Raw genomic sequence first — 21,478 nt, forward strand, 5'->3', positions numbered from 1 at the left:
TCTCGTTTTCTCGAAAAGGGGGAAGAAAGTTTTTAAGTCACTTCCGAAGATATATCCTGTTTTATACATATTGATAGGTAGCGGAGTGTGACTAGAGGGATAGCATTTATTAAGGTCAACCTGTGAACGACCTGTCCTCTATATAGCAACTAAGAGGAAGACATTTTTATTTTGAAGATATCCCCATTTTTTTTGAATTTCCTTATACGAGATCAATTCGGTCGGTAATCGACGTATCTGGGAACTCACCACCTGAAAATCCAGGGGAGCTGTCGCAGCTTGTTCTACAGTATGTAACTGAACTCGTCTGTTTCTTGGTGACAATATATACCAAAATGCATAATTGATTTATTAAAACCTCAGTCGCTGTTTCCACTCCGTCGTGTGTGAACGAGAATTGGAAAATGACGCTACAATTTGAATCACTCGAAAGATTACGGGAATCCAAAATTTTCGTGAAAATAGCGAGGTTGAGGCCGAAGTTTTCAACGCGCAAACGTGTACGTCGGACGTTCGGCGCCGCTTTGCTGTAAGCCTAGAAGTTTGACAATGGTGTTTGGAAAGTCAGTGGAATCATGCTCGGCATTCCAAACGCCATTTTCAAACTTCTAGGCTGAAGAAAGTGGCGCCGAACGTCCGACGTACACGTTTACGCGTTGAAAACTTCGGCCTCAACCTCGCTAATAATCGAATAACGTACGGTACGTACCGCGAGACCACTCGATCGACTTCTTGAAAATGTAAAAATGTTTTTGAATGCATTATTATAGACTATTAACAGATGTCTTTAAACATCTTCGTTTCATTATAGCAATTTAATAGAATCAAACTAGTGAATAATTTGAAACACTGGGCGGTCATAAATTTTCTCCCGATTATAAATATTTATCATAGAAAAGCTATGCTAACGTGTAAGTAGAAAATACAGAAACACGTTGTTTATTACAAAATTAGGCGATTTCTAGAGATTTTGTGCAGACTCTGGACGGTCCAGATGCATGGGCAAAATGGAGTCTTGGCAAAAATAAGCTCGATGGTGTTCTATGATTACACAAAACAAAATCGCCAATTATGGTCCGACTAAATTTCCATAAAGAGTACGGGCGAGAATCACCAAATGTGAAAAGCGTGCGTAAAGTTTAAACAGACTGGCGACGATGGTAACCTGAAAAAAATCTGGGAGGTCAACTGTGAATGAAGAGATCGATGATGCTGCGCACGTAACTTTTCAATTCAGTCTCAACAAATCCACTCGTCGTGCTTCAATGGATTTGGCATACGTAGGAGCACAGTACTTAAGGTTTTGCGTAAACGGCCTCGTTTGTGTGCTTACAAAGTGCCAATCGTTCAAGCCTCGGAACTGGACTGTAGCCCACAAAATTGCGAACAATTATTATTTGAAACGTGTTTGTTATTTCAGACGTCTTTTACACCTCGGGAAAGATAGACACAATATCTATATGGGGATTTAAACTAACATTGATTTAGAGAAAGAAAGGTAATGATTGGTGCAGGCACATATGTAATGGATTGTTGGAAGCTTTATTTTTTCTTTCTTTTACTGAGCCCAGGATTACAGAAAACATTTTTCACAATCAGGAAAAGACTTTACGACTGGAACTGTGAATATTTTTAATTAACCCCATATTTTACATTTGTTTAAAGGATTCATCGGACTGTCTTCTGGGCATTTGAAGGTTTCCGAAAATTGAGGAGAATTTCTTAATGGTCCTAAAACTCTGTACGAAATTAAAGACATTAAAAGCCTTAAATGAAGAAAGGTAAATAATATTAAAGTAACTCACCTGTATCTTTTGGGGCTATGCGAGTCGCGTTCGTATATTTTAGTAGATTCCAGAACTTCGCAAGATAACTAAGAAAAAAAAATATTCGTGAAATTATATATATTTTCCCGCTCAAAGTCATTTAAATGATTGAACAATTTGGAAGGCAACGAGAATAAATAATTGTAAATAATTCGGGAAAAGTCAAACACAATAATTAATTAAAACGATAAAGAGAAAGACCGCTTGTTGCCATCTTTTTCTACTCTCGCTCTCGTATTTACTGTCACATTAGAATTGTTAAAACGCGAATAGGAGAATCTGTGGTTTTTTGCGGCTTTGAGCTATTCTTTGGTAAAGATAAGCTTGCACTTCAAAGTGAAATGTAGGAAACAATAATAAAAGTCTTGTGGGTATCGCTCGAAGCGCCATGCTTATCTTTACCGAAGAAAAACTCCTAAAAAAAGCTTGGTTATTGTTATCTTAGGTGCCAAGATGGCGGCTCGTCTCTGATTCCAGCAAGGAAACAGTGGGACGCACGTTCTAACCTAACCTATTCTAATAATTTGGTTGCTAATAATTATGGTAATTTATTAGAATAGGTTAGGTTAGGTTAGAACGTGCGACTCACTCTTTCCTTGCTGGAATCAGAGACGAGCCGCCATCTTGGCACCTAAAGTAACATTAACCAAAAGCTTTGTCATCGAAATTCTCGTAATTTTTTATTCGGCGCAATTTTTTACATTTCGGATGTTTTTGTTTGGATTAAACTTACCTGAGCATATCTTAAAAAGAACATTTGTTTATTATTGAAATCCAGACCTAATAATTTTGGCTCTTCTCCGTGCTTCTTTAAATAGCTTTCGTACGCCTAAAGAGAGGAAATAAGATGTAAAATCTAAGGAAAAAACACGAAGTTTCTTAGTAAAATCTTACCGAAAATGCTAAGTTGATACCGCTAATATCGGCAATGTTCTCTCGAATTGTCTTGTTTCCACTCACCTAAATTATCGAATAAATGTCATCAAACGAACAGTCGAATTCTTGTATCGGACTATTAATGCTAAATAATTTGATATTAAGTAATTTGATAGAAGGCAGGCGGTAAGACAGTGGCGTAGCGAACATTTTATTGGCGCCCCCTTCACCCTCCAGAAACACATATGGTTTGTCTTGGAGACCATTTGGGCGCCCCTCCGCGAGTGGCGCCCGGTGCACGATAGACCCCATTGCGCCCTCCTCGCTACGCCACTGCCGTAAGACTGCCATTTCTTGTTAAATACAGTATAATAATTACAAGTAAATAGTAATTATTTAGCATTAGTCCCAACGAGAGTCCAGCTATTCATTTGATATTCGAAATAATTATCGGTTAGCTGTGTTCATTATATACGAATAAACGTTATAAGCAGCGAGGAAAATCGAACTGGTTTAATATCGCTCACCATAATCCCGTTATCGTCGTCTAATGGAAATTCCGAATATTGGTTTATAATACACAAAGCTCTGTCTTGAAATTTTCTAAGAGCACTTTTTGACCACAAATTGGATTTAGACGAGTTATCTTGCGACTGTAATTGTAAATCTGAACGTGGAAAAGTAATTTAACAAAATAAGATTTCAGAAAGGTTAAAAAATTCGATCGAAAATTTACCTAAATTATCGAATTCGTGCGATATTTCGTGTCCGATGATAACGCCGATACTTCCGAAATTTAAATACCTAATAAGGAAAAATCAAATTAATTTACGGGTATGATTAACTCTACTCTTTTAATTAAGTTTTAATTACTTTGGTGCTTCCGGAATAAAAATAGGAGCTTGCAATATAGCTAAAGGTAAAACTGAAATTTAAACATTAATATTAATTAAACTATTGAATTTAAATAAAATACTAATAATAAATCCGAAAAATGAAGTTTAACTCACCGACTCTTCCATTATAGAAAGCGTTGACGGTAACGGGCTTAATTCCTATTTCGCTTTAAATAATTCAATAAAACTTGAATTTAAACAGAATGCCGCAATTGAAATGTAATTTAATTAATAAATTCAAAATTTACTTTAATATATTATTCCAAACGGATTCGTTGAAGAAATTTCTAGCGAAGGCTAATTTTTCTAGAAATAAAATATTTTCTACGTAACTGTCGCTGAAGTTTATCTGCAAATATATTAAATATGTATTGATTTTTATTTGAAAATTTAATATCTAATACGTGTGAAAAATTTCTTACGTTTTTGAAGTATAAATCAATGGTTTCGGCATTCTTGTATATATCGTCGTAACCCACGTCCCATTCCATTTTCATTATCTACATTTGTAAATACACAGAAAGTGCAATCCAAACAATTATCATTATTTTACTCAACATACAAAATGTTTTTTTTAATTCGTGGTTTACAATCTGGATAAATACTAGTGGTTAGAATACCTAGATATCAGAGTAGCGACACACGAGTCATCGTCGCCATGTTCTGTCGCCTGTCATCACGTGGTCTATGGGTTTACATTAAGACATGACGATTTTTTTTTAGTTTAATAAAGCATTTTATTCGTAAAAAATGCTTTATTAAACTAAAAAGATGACTTATTAAACTTTAAAAGAATATATAAAAAGAAAGAATATTAAAAGAAAGACTTATTAAACTACTCTACTAGTGGTTAGTTTCTTGTGCAAGTTTAACTGTAGTCTGTATACAGTATAATACTACGCATGCAGTGCTTGTAAGTCATTTAATATTTTTAAGTGCAATCATACCTAACAATATTTAATTATTTTGGATAAAATGTACTGCTTACGTGTTCGGACATATTGCGCGGAATCGACGCATAGCTACAATTTATTTCGTGTTATTTATTTTTGTGTTTGTTATATCTACGGAGACTCGAGAGACTCTACTATGTCATCCAAACGAAGTAGAACTGATTCTTCTGCATCAAACAAGAAAAGAAAAACTTTATCTTTGGAATGTAAAGTTAACATTATTATAGACTTGGATACAAAAATGAAAATTTGTGAATTGGCAAAGAAGTTTGATCTACCGGAATCGACGGTCAGAACAATTATAAAAGGTAAAAGAAAAAATCCTCGAAGCTGCGAAAACTTGACAGAAAGCCTCAGTTCAATTGCAAAGGAGTTACAAATTTTAGAAAATACAGACTCCGACGAAGAGCGCATTTCTTCTACAAAACGAGAAATGAAAAAATTATTAGCACGCTACGAGGAAGTTTTGCGGGAGAAAAACAATCTTTGAGCCGTCAGACGAATTTGTTAGATTTTACGAAGCCTTCTACATCAAAATAACTTTGGTTTACGATTTTGATAATATAGTTTGTTATACATATGTATTATCTAAAATTTTATTAAACATTTTTATCTAAATTATTGTTTTCTTTAGTCTCCGGCCCCAATTAAAAATAATTTGTATGTATTTATATGCGAAATTATACCCCGACTTACGCGGTTATCGCTCGGTCCCACCTATCGCGTATGTTCGGGGTATTACTGTATTTGAGAAAAAATTTACAGATCTTACAAAACGATCCAAAAATTGCCTGTAAGTTGAAACTTCTATTTCACGCGAACTACTCTGCTTTATGAAACATTTACTGATGTTGTATATAACTTGTTTTCAACGAGAAAAGGCAAAATATACCTTGAAACAACGAGTATTCGCTGTTAACGAATTTCACCGATTAGGAAAAACACAGAACGTGTTGAATTAGTCGGAACAAAACTAATCGAAGCAGGATATAACAGACAAACCGTAGATGCTGTGGTCACCAATTTCGCAGATACCGGCTCTGAATAGATTCGAAATACATTCTACAGCTTTTAACTCAGATTAAATCTAAAAACGCTCTTTCTAGCCGTCGCGGTAACCGCAACTATGTTGCAGAAAGTGTTTTCAACGTTGCAAGATGGCGTATGACGTCTTAATGCATAAACCAATCACCTAGAGTAACGGCGTACTTTCAACAATTTACGGGACCGAATTAGCTCACGGGCCTACCGGGGCTTCAAGTTCTTTTGGGGTCACGTATCATTGCTTGTTAATATTTTTGTTTTATATCTGTATAATGCCTTTAAATAAATTGTATCCGGGTCTCGAATTATTTAAAACAACCTCGGACATCCACATTACTTAAAAAATCATAGGCTAATCAGCGATAATGCTTCGTATTTTGGATTTTATCATTGGATAATCTCATACATACAAATGAATGTTCCATAACTTTAGATGGCAAATCACTGAAAAATATACAAATACATTCTCAGCATATAATTCAACATATAAATCCATCCAGAATGTCGGACCCCGTTGCTCACCACCCGGTCGCCCCATTGCGGGCCTGGCCGAACCCATAATAGGCCTACTAAAAGAGGCCCTCTTAGTGCCCACAAGGCGAAAAAAGTTAAAAAATAAAATAAAAAAAAAATTCCGGCACCACTTTAGTAACGTAGGCGCCAGATTAACGAACTTCTACTACATTATCTTATTGGTGGATAATATTAAAATACATCACATTTAAGAAAAAGACTACGAAATATCTGAATAAATTAAACTGACTGAGTACAAAAATTATTTGTACTCTTATAAATTTATTATAATTTAAGTTCTTCATTTTGGCAGCCGAAAGTCGGAGGCAAAGGTACAGCCTGCCATACTAGGAAATCCAAATTAAGGTGGCGTTGGATCCTCAATACTTTTCACTTTTGGATATATCAAGTCACATCATTAGCCACCGCTCGTCTCTATTGTGGTTCTGACCAAATTTCCGATGGCTACAAATTAGAGCGCTTTTAGTGTCCCTAAACGGATACTAAAAGTGTGCTTTATTCATTCTGGATTCTGCCAATCGTACAAGCGGGACGGCCAAATGGTAAGAAACAAGACAAGTCTTGTTTCTTACCGTTGCCGCAATGTACTGTACGACCTAGGTCCCATTGGACCTAGGTCGTACATTGCAGCAATCCGAGGCCTTTAAGTATGGATGGCCGGATAGTCGAGAAAGTTAAGGATTATGATTTATTTACGTTTAATATTTTATAAAAATGAATATATTCAGCAAACACACCTTGCGTTTTCCAATAAATTTATCTTCATCTTCTAACCAAGTTTCTGTAGAAAACATACGTTCGGTAGAATTTGCTATTTCTTCTATATAATACAATATCTAACGGAAAATGCTTATTTTAATGTAGGGAATTTAAAAAAATTAATGAATATTTATTATAATACCTCTTCTACAGATTTTGTAGTTTTCAAACTTTCGATAAAGAGATAAGAAACCGCAATGTGCATTTCGCCATTGATGATAGATTTTACACAACTCTTCCAGCTCTTGAAACTTGTAAATTTGATCACTCTCGAAGTGTGTTTGATTTGGATAAATTCTCCGGCAAAATTCGAATCGTAATGTATTAAGAAATTAGCGATGAAGTTCCAAATTAGATAGTTTTGAAATTTTCTGTAATATATGTACAGTACATGCAAACTTTATAAGAATTGCAATGAAAATATACAAAGTTAAATCTTATACTATAAATCTAACAGTTAAATAGTCTACATAAAATACACATAAAATATAAATACTGCTGATGTTCCAAACTATATGGGTAATAAAAATATATTTTGCAACAATATTTATAAGTGAAAAACAATAAATCTGAAGACAAAGCAATTATAATTCTGGAATCTTAGAACCTCTTTTTTCGTACCATGGAAATATTAAGCATCGGCAAATTGACTTTTCTCTTTAGGCGGTTATTGTTACCTTAGGTGCCAAGATGGTGGCTCGCCTGATTCTAGCAAGGAAACAGTGGGACGCACGTTCTAACCTAACCTAACCTATCCTAATAATTTTGTTGCTAATAATTATGGTAATTTATTAGGATAGGTTAGGTTAGAACGAGCGTCCCACTGTTTTCTTGCTGGAATCAGAGGCGAGCCGCCATCTTGGCACCTAAGGCACTTATTAACCCTTTAGGCTTTTCCTTACGGTAGAAAACAAAATTACTTTTTAAAGTCCTAATCTTTGTGCATTGCAGAATCCGCTCATCTATATATATATATATATATATGTAATCGAGACGAGTTGATAATAATAATGATAATAATAATAATCTGCGCAGAGCCCAAACGGTTAGGAGTTGAAAGTTGAAATTTGGTACACGGTACGTCACGAGAACGCATACTAAGAAGGGATTTTTCGAAATACATCCCCACGGGGGAGAGGGACAAGATTAAGGCTTAACACTTCCATCAACAATGGAAATGTTAAGTAACAATGAAAGTGTCAAGTAACAATGGAAGTGTCAACAATGGAAGTGTTACGTAACAATGGAATTGATAAGAGAAAGCGACGTGCAAGACGCAGATGCAGTTTTTTCGTTTTTGCAGGAAATCGAACATATTTTTAGACCCATCTAAAAATTCTCTAATTAGTCCGGAAACAGGGGGACCAAATTCTTGCATTCTGTGAAAACGGGTAAGGTTGACTATAACATAATAATCTTAATCTTCGCTATCGTTACTTTTGCCCGAGCAACGCCGGGCCTACCTGATAGTTGTAAAATATTTCCGAGATCATTTTATAGAAATTATAAAAATACATTTGCAATTTCTGCACGTCTATCTGTGGCCGAGTAGATAAAACCACCGAACATTAATAGTTTTACGCGGGTTCGTGCCTTGCCACAGGCTGATCGCGTTGGAATTACTTGGCTTGTTTCACTATAGAAAGTCATTCCGGTAAAAGTAAAGGTAAAATTAAAATTAAAAGGTAAAATTAATAAAAGGTAAACTAATAGAGGTAAAATTAGACATTTCGATTTCTGTTTCTAGAAATGACCGGAAAAATGTTGTAGGATGTTCGGTGTGTGCACATAAGTAGAGTAACAAAAGAGTGTTTCATCACACATGGAAATAGACGTATCAGCAATGTGAAACTTTCGAATAACACATTCGCATACTGTTGCCTATCACTTCAAAAGCGGCCACAACGATCTCAAAAGCATTTGTTAAAGCGTTAATGGATGAAAGGTAAACCAGTTGTTGTAAATGTCAAAGGGCCGATACTGAAAAAAAAAGGCAACGATCTGCTTGTTTGTTGCAATAGTTGTTTGGAGTCATCACGGTGGAGCTGCTCCGAACTAACATCACTATCACGAAAGAACTCCACTGTAAACAACCTGATCGTTTGAACACCAAAATCAAAAAACTTCGACCAAAAATTGACCAAGTCCGATACCGCCACGACAACGCGTCAGTACGTAGAGCAAAGAAAACATAGAGAAACTGGCCAGTTTGAGCTGGGAGGTTCTGCCTCATCCATTTTACAGTCCGTATTTAGCACCAACTAATTGGCGTCTGGCAGAACCATTTGCCGTGTTCAATGACAATACCTGATGCTCGAGACTTTCTTCAAAGAAGAACTCAAAGGTGACGAGATGTGATTGATATTGATTTCGATTACCTACGAGACTAAACTCTAATCGTTGTTGAGTTAATTGTCTACAAAGTTTTCAAAATGTCTAAATTTGACCCTTATAACCGGATACATAAAGAATAGCAAGAACAAACAAAACTGTTTACTGCGTAAGATGACAAGCAACTTATGTCAAAAATTTCGGTTAATTTAACCCTTGGTGCCAAGATGGCGGCTCGTCTCCGATTCCAGCAAGGAAACAGTGGGACGCACGTTCTAACCTAACCTAACCTATTCTAATAAATTACCATAATTATCAGCAACCAAATTATTAGAATAGATTAGGTTAGGTTAGAACGTGCGTCCCACTGTTTCCTTGCTGGAATCGGAGACGAGCCGCCATCTTGCCACCAAGGGTTACATTAACCAAAATTTCTTATGTACTATCCTACCTCACTTGAATTTTACTGATCATATCGCAGGTAACTTTTATGTAATCCGGATTCATCAATACTATTATCATTTCTTCGTCGTATTCATCTTCGTGACCAAACGAACTTAAAATGTATTTCAAGATCTTCGTCCATTTCAACTTGAATTAAAATAGTTAAGCGTTATAAAATTATTACTATCTACCATATAAATTTAGTATACAACAAGAATTCATATGGTATGTAAAATTTACCTGCAAGCATAACGAATCTAATTCTTTAAGAGTAGAATTGACAGAAGTAGCGTTATAATCTTCGTATTTTTCAGAAAACTATTAAAAAAAATTCATTTAAAAAAAATTAAACTAATAATAATTTTTGAAACTAAATTTCTATTAAATTATTAAAGGATGTTAATAAATATATAACTATGAAAGATAAAATCTGAAGATATGTAGTCGATAGCTGTGCCACATCTAATACAGTACGCGTTATTGAATCTTAAATTTAACGCCATTTTGGGTGAACCCTATACGCAATTGGGTTTGTCTGCAGGAGGGAAGCATAGGGAGCGATTCACACGTTTCACCGTAAATTGGATTCAAAATCAAATTCGCAGCTTTTATTTCTCTATCTAACTTTGAAACGTGTCTTTAAATCAAGTTGCACTACATTGTTTATGAGAAACAATAGAATCTTAATACTTACTTTAACGAAATCTTCGTCGACATCGAGAATTTCTCGTGTTATAACGGAAACATTTTCTAGTGGAATCTTCAACTTTAATAAAAGATTTATTATTATTCTAGTGTAAGTTTCTTTATCTTTAACGTATTCTTCTGTATCGTTAACGAAAACCGAGGGTTTCAATAAAGTATGTTTCCAACTTTCCAACTTAAAAAAAAAACAAAAAAAATGAAGCCAAGATAATTAAAATATTTAAAAATTTGGTTAATGTAACCCTTGGTGCCAAGATGGCGGGTCGTCTCTGATTCCAGCAAGGAAACAGTGGGACGCACGTTCTAACCTAACCTATTCTAATAATTTGGTTGCTGATAATTATGGTAATTTATTAGAATAGGTTAGGTTAGGTTAGAACGTGGGTCCCACTGTCTCCTTGCTGGAATCATAGATGAGCCGCCATTTTGGCACCAAGGGTTACATTAACCAAAAAGTTCTTATTTACCCGAATTTCTTGTAAAAGATTAGAAGGTTTTTTACGAAGATTAAAAAGCGGATGTAAATTGTAAATAATCATAATTGTAGAAATTTCCTCCACTGTAGGCGAGTCTTTGCTATGTTCCAATATTGGCCACGATTTAAGTTCTGTTCTATTTAGTAATTCTGTTAATGCTTGATAAGAATCGGAAGCTACAAAAAATACATACGAAAACAAATAATAATAATATTCATATACTTCATTATAGCTATCTCTGTTCAAAATTTTCTTATAAATATTTATAATAAGCTACTATAGCTTAAAATTTAAAATATTTATTTAACTTTAACTACGCTAAAAAGTTAATGGGTTTTAGCATATGGTATTCGAGAGGACACATCATCACATTATAAACAGAATATAATAGCGAGGTTGAGGCCGAAGTTTTAAACGCGTAAACGTGTACGTCGGACGTTCGGCGCCACTTTCCTGTAAGCCTAGAAGTTTAACAATGATGTTAGGAAAGTAAGTGGAATCATGCTCGACATTCCAAACGCCATTGTCAAACTTCTAGGCTTACAGGAAAGCGGCGCTGAACGTCCGACGTACACGTTTACGCGTTGAAACCTTCGGTCTTAACCTCGCTATTATCATTGATCATTTTTAATGACAATTAGTTTATATGTTTACACTTTATTTATATATTTTGTCGTGCTTATTGTTTATATAGTTTTACATAGTTTTTAAAATTATTTGTTGCTCAGTATAAAATACAATATAATTTATAGGTATTGTTTCTGTTTAAAAACAGTTTTACCGTACACGTGAACAATAAACGTTTATAATGAAATGCCGCGGGTTTATTTTAAAAAGGGAACTTAAAAAGGAAAGAAAGGGAAAAAAAATCTTTTGTATTTGTAAAATGTTTATATCACACAGTAAATTGTTAATTACAGTAGTTGAGAATATTGTACAGAAAAAAAAAATGGAAATTTATAAAGGGATGATATGATTGTTATCAACAGAAGTGACTTTTTACATACCTATAATTGCTAAATTTAATCCCTCTGCTTATGTACAATAATGATAAATATCATATCCCGAAATAGAAATTACTGTTATTCAAGGGTTGGCATTTTATGATGGAGTTTAATTACTCTAAGCTTTTCGAACGGACTGTATCGGATTAGACAGGGCAGACATCAGCTAGACTGGATGCTTTGCGGCTTATAATTACTAGGAAGACGGTTCACGGGAATATATTTTAAAAACGAATATATTTAGAATAGTAAAATTTCGTATAAAATGCTTACGCGTAAGAATTGCAGATGATTATAAAATAAGGAACAAATTACTTATCCAATTTTTATAAACAAGCTAATAGTTTTTCATGAAAAACTTACGCTTATTCAAACAGGATTTGTAAAGTGTTTTAATTTTAGCAGCAAACTCTGGTTGGTAATCGTGAACTGGTTCCTGCAATAAATCTGAAAGAGATAAATATTTACTATTTGTATAAAAGCCAATCGTAAAAAACCGATTTAATTTCGTTACCTCTTGCCAATTTTATTGTATATTCGTTTAAATCGCCCAAAAAACTTCTCCCTTCCTTGTTATCTGGAACATTTTGATACTTTATGAAAGAACCACAAGAAAATTGGTAAAAATCGTTACAGGGATCGATGCTGACGTCCATGTTGCTCATTATTCTTGCAGCTATTAAAATAATTATTTGCTTGCAAAAATTTAACAAGTCATCGTTTAAGATTAAAATTTTAAGTCTTACCTTTTATATTTATTTTTTTTAAAAATGAGAGTTGAATGTTTATATTCAAAGCACGTAACGTATAAGCTGTAAGTACGGTCGTGAACGTTCAAAACGTGTGATAACCATTTAACATTGTGTCTAAGTATGGTTATAAATATTCCAAGCATAGGAAGCGATTATTTTATTATAGTGCAAGCCAAAAGTATAACCTTGGTCTTTTCCACGTAAAAAAGAAATAGAAATAACACTGGTACATTATAGTAATAATTTTGAAGCCAAAATCATACTGCTATATCTGGCTTATACACTAATTGATATCTTCGTTGGGAGGAAGAAATCAAAATCGTACTTATTGGAATGCTGGTGGTACTCGATCTCTGAATTAGGGGCACATTCACAATTTTCGAGGCATACCAACTAGCCAGTGCCGCGTTAAAGATGCCCTTGAAGTGTTAAACAAAAAGTGACGTTGAAAAGCAACAGATTTTTGTATAGAGAAATATACAAATAATATTAAAAACAGACAGAAAATTAGCATTTTAAAATGATTTTTTGGTTAATTAATGTTACCTATGGTAGCGAACATGGCGGCTCGTCTCTGAAACAGTGAGGACGCACGTACTAACCTAACCTAACCTATTTTAATAAATTACCATAATTATTGCCAACCAAATTATTAGAATAGGGGTAATTTATTAGAATAGGTTAGGTTAGGTTAGTAAGTGCGTCCCCACTGTTTCAGAGACGAGCCGCCATGTTCGCTATCATAGGTAACATTAACCAATTTATTAAGCAAACGGAATACGGCTACGTATACTGAACCCTATTTTCGTTAATTAATAATAATAATGATAATAATAATATAAATACACTGCAGGTAAATAGCACGTGTCCAGTGAGAACCTCACAGGTCGCCAAATAGGTTTTATAAGTAAAGCAGAATTCCTCGAAACGTAGCCCAAACTATTTTTAAAGTGGCCCAAATGTAGTAACCTAGAGCCCTACAAATATCTAAATCTGCTATTTGTAGCCCAATCTTACAATCCCGAAAATTAACCGTATTTTATAAGAGAGAAAAAAAGGATAGTCCGCGGGTAAGGTAAGGTGACACCCGAAAATGTGTTACTGTAAAAGCAAAGCCGTATTGACCAGATTAAAGTTGTTCTTGGTCTCTTATAGTATGGAGGCACTCCGATCTAAACAAACGAGTTAACATACGCATTTCACGGTTCGGACAGAATTTTCACTTGGAATTTCGAAGTAGCAGTATTTCGAACTAACCGAATTCCTTAACATGTAAATCTCTACATCCCAGGCAGGGACAAAAGTTCAGTTACGAACTAACGGGAGATTATCCGAGTTCGAATTAACCACTATTTCTTGTATTCTCATAAAGATATTTAAAAAATTTTAAAGTACTTTAAATGATTATAGAAAACCGTCGTAAAACGAACAATTATACTGTACTTCTCGTAAACTCGGTGTCATAAATTGTGACCATATTCCCGGAAATAATTAAACCGACTTTTACATCAAGCTCATTGATATTTTTCTGCATTGAGTGTGTGAGTGACGTACAGGGACATCTCTGATTACACAGTTTAATTTTTACACAACAAAATCAAATTTTGTGTAAAATTATCGAACAAATATATAATTGTAATATTTAAATGAAATATAGGCCCCATACACCCAAAGAAATTTTTGGCTTTTTTTTTCTTTTGGGTTCAGAAAGTTTCAAAACATGGAGACGTGCAAAAAAACTCAGGAGGGTCAAATTTGACACGATTTCAATACTTTCTCTTGTTATGTATATGTTATAATATATATATATTGTGATTTTTAGTGACTATATATTCTCACAGGGTTTCCCAATAAGGGTGATAGAACTATAAATTCAAACAAAATAATAACTACAAAAGATAATACAGTGCTACTTCTTTTATTTTATAGCATAGTAGTATTACACATGAAAAACATCATCATTTAAATGGCCCTCATGACTGAATTTGACAGCATGAATACGATTAACCAAATCAGGCTGCATTTTTCTAATAACACGAATGATATTTACTTTAATGTCAAACAATTTATGACTTGTTGAAATTAATTTAATTTAATTTAAGGATTTTAATATGATCCCATAAAAATAATCCAACAGAGGTAGGTAATTGTCTTATTAATTATTTATTTATTATAGCCGACTCTAGCCCGATAATTCGGCTTTGGTGGATGTATGGCATGTTGGCAAGTACTCCATCAAATTTTTTTTTACTAAATGACATATCACGAATCCTATTGGCCAGTTATGTTGACCATAAATCAAACATTGACTGAATTGAACAAGAATTTTGATGATAAGTTTTAATAATTTCAAAATGTTGAGGAACTGCAAATCTTTCCACGAGGATTTGGCAAATACTACAGAACAGATATGTAAATTACCCGATAATCACGTGCTTTTCTTCTATTATGCCAATTTCTTAGCTTGTTTTTAAATGCTGTTCTTTTATTTACACACAAAATTCCTGTTAAGTATAGACCTCTAATAGACGTTAGAAATTATATATATTACAATTTAGAAAAATATTTAAAAGATAAATTAAACTATCTAGATATAACAATTTAAAGAAAAGACGATAGACTAATTTATAAAAAATACGTTAAACGTATAGAAATTCCCAAAATAATTAAATACAAATCAGTCATTCCGGTTAGTATAAAATATAACATATTTAAAATGTATATGAATAAAATAAGACAAAGAACAAGCGAGACTGAATAGAATTAATTTAATACCGGAAAAAATAAATTCAACTAAAAAATATGTGTTATAGAAACGAAGAAAAATACGACATAACGGAAGAAAAAGGTGTGGTGTATTTATTTAATTGTAGTTGTAACACGAAAAAAACATATATTATTGAAACAAAACGATAATTAAAAATAAGATTAAGTGAACATATTCGAGCAATTAGGGGAAAATATGCAAATTCGGCAGCGGCAGCGGCCGAACACTGTAATTCAGAAGGTTGCGAAATTGATTTGAATACCGTGAAAATAAGGAAAAAAGAGGAAAATAATTATAAAAGACAATTATACGAACACATTAAACAAACGGATAGAATAAATAACAATACCGGAAGAGAGATACACCGATCATGGGGAGGAATCATTGACGGAAGAGAGGGGGAAACGTATAAAAGGAAGGATTGTGGTGAAGTTTAAGCGAGTGGCCCACCAGTGGCCGAGTGGTCTCCGTTGCCGCTCATAGCGGTGGTGATCGGACCCTAAACACGGAAGTTCGGTCGTGGGTTCGCGCCGCGACTCGGACAGGCTGGCTGCTAAGAGTTTTCTGGGTTTTCTCCTAGCCAATAACGACTGAATAGGAGGCCAGTTCCCCATAAAAGTCCTCCCGGAAGGCACGGTTTCCCGCGCTTACGTTTAGGCCGTGAGATAAACGGCTGGCTCTTCGGTCGCGAAGCGATCAATAACTGCTCTTCGGAGGAAAGGCGTATTAAGGCTATAACCTCCATATGAATCTGAGAGGAGAAGTTTAAGTGAGTGTGAACAATCAATGATGTAAGTTTTAAACCAAAAAATTAATTTAATTTAATGGGTGTACTATAGATTACCACCTATGGAATTTCGGGTCTTTAGGTATATATCTGAACTCAGGAGACAGAGACGAGTTCAACGATAGCCTACTTTTGGACCGGAGACAAAAAATAAAAAAGTTATCATACTTTTTTCATGCTCTCATGAAGACGGCACCATAGTTGCTAGTACTGCCATCTTGCGGTAAAGTCTGCGAACCATGACGTCGGACTACGGTCATCTCCAGTAGGGTTAAACACGCGATACGAGAGCGGAGAGAGCGACACGACTTCCGATCATCGCGCGATCGCCATTTCGGTTAATGTTTCTTATGGCAGCGAACGTGGCGGCCGTTCCCACTGTTCGTGCTCCCGACTGACCTCCCGGAGGGGAGCCGCCGGCAGGCCGCCATGTGCTAAACGTCACTAGTTATTGATTCACGGTAGTTCTTGAACAAAGTAAAAGAAAGGGGGGGACGTCTACTAAAGGCAATTTTAACGGCAAGCGACGCGACTCCCGATCGCGATAGCGAGGCCGACTTAGCGGAGAGAGCGACGCGACTCCCTATCATCGCGCGATCGCTGGAAAAAAATATAACTTTTTTATTTTTCGTCTCCGGTCCAAAAGTAGGCTATCGTTGAACTCGTCTCGGTCTCCTGAGTTCAGATATATACCCAAAGACCCGAAATTCCATAGGTGGTAATCTATAGTATCCCCAATTTAATTATTTATGTTAAAAAAAAAAAAATAGGAATACGTATGGAATTATTTGATTAATATTGATTTTGAATATGCTCGGAATTAGGAATGTGTTTAAAAACCCAGAATTTTATTGTTTTATTGTCGGGAATTTTATGTTTATTTGTGATTGTAATAAAATTTATTTTAATTGTAGAAAATGTCTTTTAAATGCCTGCTGATGAGGGACAAACAGGTCCGAAACACAATGTTAAAGTGTATGTGTTCGGGTGATTTAAATAAACAATATTATTTCTGATGTGTAAGACCTAATTGCTGCATCCATAAATCCAGTATAATAAGTCCTGTTACTTGATAAAGTACTAGTAGACGGGATAAGTTTAAATTAAGGACACAAAGGCATATTAATTAATTAAGAAACAAAATTTAGCACGGTAACTCGTAGGGGGAATTAATGCTATTAAATTTTGGTGATGAAAGGTCAAGAGGATTTTTTCTAACTCTCTTCGCCCTGTGGGCATTAAGAGGGCCTCTTTTAGTAAGCCCATTATGGGTTTGACCAGGTCCACAATGGGGAGGCCGAGTGGTGAGGGACAGGGCCGACATATCTGGATTAGAGGATTTGATCCTGGTATCTCGATTTTCGGGATTCCGACCACTTTTTAGTCCCAATATTTTCGGGATTAAGTTTTCCTGATCCCGAGATTTTCGGAATTGACATCATTTTAAAAAAGTTGCAAAATAGACTGCATGAAGCGAAACCAGTTCAGTGCCAGTGCTCTTAACAGAATTGCTTGCCTATCATTTTAATATAAAACTTCTTGTATTTTGAACTAAAATGATAGGCAAGCAGTTCTCATTGGGTTACCTGGTAATATACTTCATTTTTGTATTTTTGTATTTTTAAATTTTCGCGGGCGCCAATCGATTTTCTGGCGCAGTCGAGAGCACTTTCGGTTGGTTGTAGAGTTCTAACATGACCCTTGAAAAATTCTAATAAGTCATTCAATGGAGGAATATCATCACCCTTAAGTGAGCGCTCTCACCAGCCTCTGGTTGTTGCATCCAATTTAAATTAAACAATGAACTCATCTATATTAAAATTTAGAGCTTCTGATTAGTTAGAGTGATTAGATTAGTTACGTGTACACCGTAAAATACGTTGATTTTTGTCTTGTTGATTAAAGAGCTGATTTCTGTAAGATTTTCTTATTTGTTATTAAACCTCAATACCGAAATAATCCCGGGATTAAAAATAAGGGCCGAGATCGAATTCCCTCATCTGGATGGACCACCTTCCGAAAAATTCCTTGGGATTTTTCGACCCTTCCGGATTCGATTCCGGGTTCCCCAGAGCGGTAGGCTGCCATCTTGACCGTTCGGCTATCCGGCCGTCACGGTCAAGAGGGTGGGAATATAGAGGAGGTCACATGTCGAGAAGGGTAGGACTTAATGAAGATGTTATCCGTACTGTATTAGCATTTACAATTTTTTTTTTTTATGAATCTAACCACTACTATCAAAATTAAGCGTTTTGCCATTTTATAATAATATGAGATTTTATCAAAAACTTTATAACAGATAACGCCACACACAATTTATTTATTAATATTATCATTAATAACGTATAACAGTTAGTTTTAAAATAAATCTCTTAGTAGCCGGGAAAGTTACGCAACTCGTTGCTGGATTTTTTTAAATAAATACTTATATCCAGCAGTATCTTTTTCTTAATCAGCTTACACTGAACATGGAGTATACTTACTCCGTGACGCAGCGTTAAATATTAAAACCTTGAATCCTGTCCTCTATATAGTTATAAATATATATAAAAAATATAATAATAAAATATATAAATATAAATTTATATTATATGAATATATTAAAAAATTCTTCTTACTAAATTTTAGAAATTTAATTTGTCCAGTGTAAATAAAAATTGGTTTTATTTGATCATCATCTTGGCAAACTGTTCCAAAACCACGATAAAGCTCAATTCATTTTGTGCGCTTTAAACAATACGCCGAGTTTAGAAATGTGTGGTTTTACCGAACTGTGGCCACATAAAGAAGCATGGGCGTAGCCAGGAAGGGGCACGGGTGGGCACGCCCCCAGTTAACCTGGTGTCCCTCCCCAGAAAATTACAGCCTCTACTCAAGGTCCTAGAATATATTGGGACTAAAAAGTGGTCGGAATCCCGAAAATCGAGATACCAGGATCAAATCCTCTAATCCAGATATGTCGGCCCTGTCCCTCACCACTCGGCCTCCCCATTGTGGACCTGGTCAAACCCATAATGGGCTTACTAAAAGAGGCCCTCTTAATGCCCACAAGGACCTTGGCCTCTACTAGGCCCCCTCATAACAAAACCCTGGCTACGCCAATGTAAAGAAGACAAATGTCATTTTAAGACACTCCTTTTTCTCGTGACTACTTAAACGAGATTGAGGTGGAGTTTTATTTACATAAAAAGTAAGTAATAAAAGTTATTCTAGTTTATTAATATTATACCCAATAAAGGTCTCTTTCACATAGTCATAAGAGAAAATTTATATCCATTTTAAAGTAAGGTCGAGCAGAAATAATTTTAATGAACATAATTAAAACCGTAATTAGAATTACTGCCCAAAATTTCTCTTTAAATTCAGTACAATTTTAATTAATTATATCATTACTTACCTTCTTGTTTGCAAACTGTAGAAGTACAAATATTAGTTGGAATTTGTAAATTTTGTTTATCTATTTAAAATGGCCATTCATTAATATAATTATATTTTCATTACAGTTAATGGACATTTAAAAATTAGAATAACTTAATAAAACTTTTTATAAATTAATAAAAATAAATGACATGAAAATGATTCACGAACTTACTTTCTAAATACAACACTAATCCAATCATTGTGAAGAATGCGAAGGTTATTAAAATACAAACGAGAATTAAATAACGTTCCAAAAGTGTTCTTTTACTCCAAATTAAACATTTTCTGCGTAAAAAAAATCAATTAATTCGGTCATTATTTTTATTATTATTATTTACTTATTAATTTATTTAAACATGTTTTCGATTATATCGTACACAGTACAAGATACACTCAACTTTTACGACCTAATTGATTCTTGGAAAACCGTCGTAAAGCGAACCTTTGCATTTCTCGTAATAAATTTATATTACTCGTTATTTCCTCGCTTACTTTATTGAAACAATACATTATATTATCAATTATACAATACACCCTCCTTTACGACATAATTCGTTTCTGGAAAATCGTTGTAAAGCGAAGACTCGGTATCAGAAATTGAGCAATTCTTACCACTTGTACTAATTGTATAACTGTGTTGATTATATTTTCAATAGCTTTATATACAATGCACAGTAAATTCCCGCTTTTACGACCAAAGTGATTACAGAAAGCGATTAAGTTCAAGATTAAGATCATAACAGAAAATTTATAATCAAGACAGTCGTAAAGCGAGGGATGTACTGTATAGGCATATGTAATATCCTTAACCCAGTTTCATTATTAATGGTCGACATCCCTCTTCACGAAATTTCAAAAATTAAAAGAAAAAACTTATGAAGATTGACACCTTTGAGTTCAATAAATTACAATTTTATTAACATTTTAAATAATCGAAATAAATTCTGGAATTCGTACGGCGTTTAAAACAATACATTAATTTTCGGTAAGATTAAAGGAACGAATATTAAATTATATCTGACAGATAAACTGCCGTTTATTAAAGCTAAATGATTGATTGCTCTATTAATTTAATAGATTTTAATTTATTAAAGTTTTAAACTAATTTTTTTAAATAAATAATCTGTCTTATTAATTAAATATATCTTGTGTTTTCTAGTAAATATTACTTAAAAGCAAAGTTTTAATTATAATTAACATGAACATTTTTCCAAGAAATTAAAGTTAAATACATTATTTTATATATTTTACGTAACTAAATTAATTAAAAACGACTCTAATTTTACTTAATAAATTTTAAATTCGTTAATTTAATGCTTTTCTATTGATTTTTAAAAACGAGCAAATTCGGTTCGGAACGAAATGCAAATGAAGTTCTGTTCGGTTACTTAATTAATTTAAGATAGTAATTAAGCTTTATTTCGTTATTAAATTTTACTATATATCATTCCATAATTAAATTTCACTTTTGACTATAACACGAAAATTATAGATGTTAATTAAAATGTTCTAAATAACTGGATTAACATTGGTTCTATAGTAGTTTTTATACAATTTAATTAACTATAATTAATATGGCTAAGGATTAAAACTTTCATAAAAACTCATAAAGTAAAAAACAAATTCTCACCTCATCCACTTTTCATCGTTTTCTAATTTAGAACTGTTATCCATAATACACTTTACTAATTATTTACATTTAAAAATTACCATTTAAACGTATACTTAATTAACAGATCTTAAAATAAATGTCGGGTTAACTCGTGATTAATTCCTTTACATAAAACCATAACGGAGATTCACATCCTTTCTACACGACGATTCAAGTACGTATAACTTATTCTAAGCTGAATCACTTTAGATATTTTTAAAGTAGTCTAATAACACTAAATAAAATCGACCTT

The 21,478-nt window shown here is 33.9% G+C and overlaps 1 protein-coding gene across 2 annotated transcripts; it reads right to left on the bottom strand.

The window, feature by feature from the left end:
* Window positions 1–1,613: 1,613 nt before the first annotated feature.
* On the bottom strand, window positions 1,614–21,478 carry LOC136974477 (neprilysin-like). 2 transcript variants are annotated; one of them, XM_067269387.1, is made up of 21 exons: window positions 21,205–21,478; window positions 19,747–19,859; window positions 19,552–19,611; window positions 12,363–12,524; window positions 12,212–12,295; window positions 10,836–11,020; window positions 10,358–10,543; window positions 9,904–9,981; window positions 9,671–9,810; window positions 7,031–7,259; window positions 6,867–6,965; window positions 4,021–4,098; window positions 3,847–3,947; window positions 3,713–3,765; window positions 3,576–3,627; window positions 3,439–3,506; window positions 3,230–3,369; window positions 2,721–2,786; window positions 2,560–2,655; window positions 1,806–1,873; window positions 1,614–1,739 (listed from the first exon to the last, which is right to left on the bottom strand). In XM_067269387.1, exons 1-21 carry the CDS (start codon window positions 21,246–21,248, stop codon window positions 1,637–1,639), a joined length of 2,205 nt encoding a protein of 734 aa, XP_067125488.1. In that variant the 5' UTR covers window positions 21,249–21,478; the 3' UTR covers window positions 1,614–1,636. The 2 variants fall into 2 exon arrangements, with proteins under 2 accessions (XP_067125488.1, XP_067125489.1); XM_067269388.1 differs by lacking the exon at window positions 19,552–19,611.

This window comes from Centruroides vittatus, unplaced genomic scaffold, assembly GCF_030686945.1.
Source record: "Centruroides vittatus isolate TY-2023 unplaced genomic scaffold, ASM3068694v2 contig_349, whole genome shotgun sequence".
In the NCBI taxonomy this organism is placed as follows: domain Eukaryota; kingdom Metazoa; phylum Arthropoda; class Arachnida; order Scorpiones; family Buthidae; genus Centruroides; species Centruroides vittatus.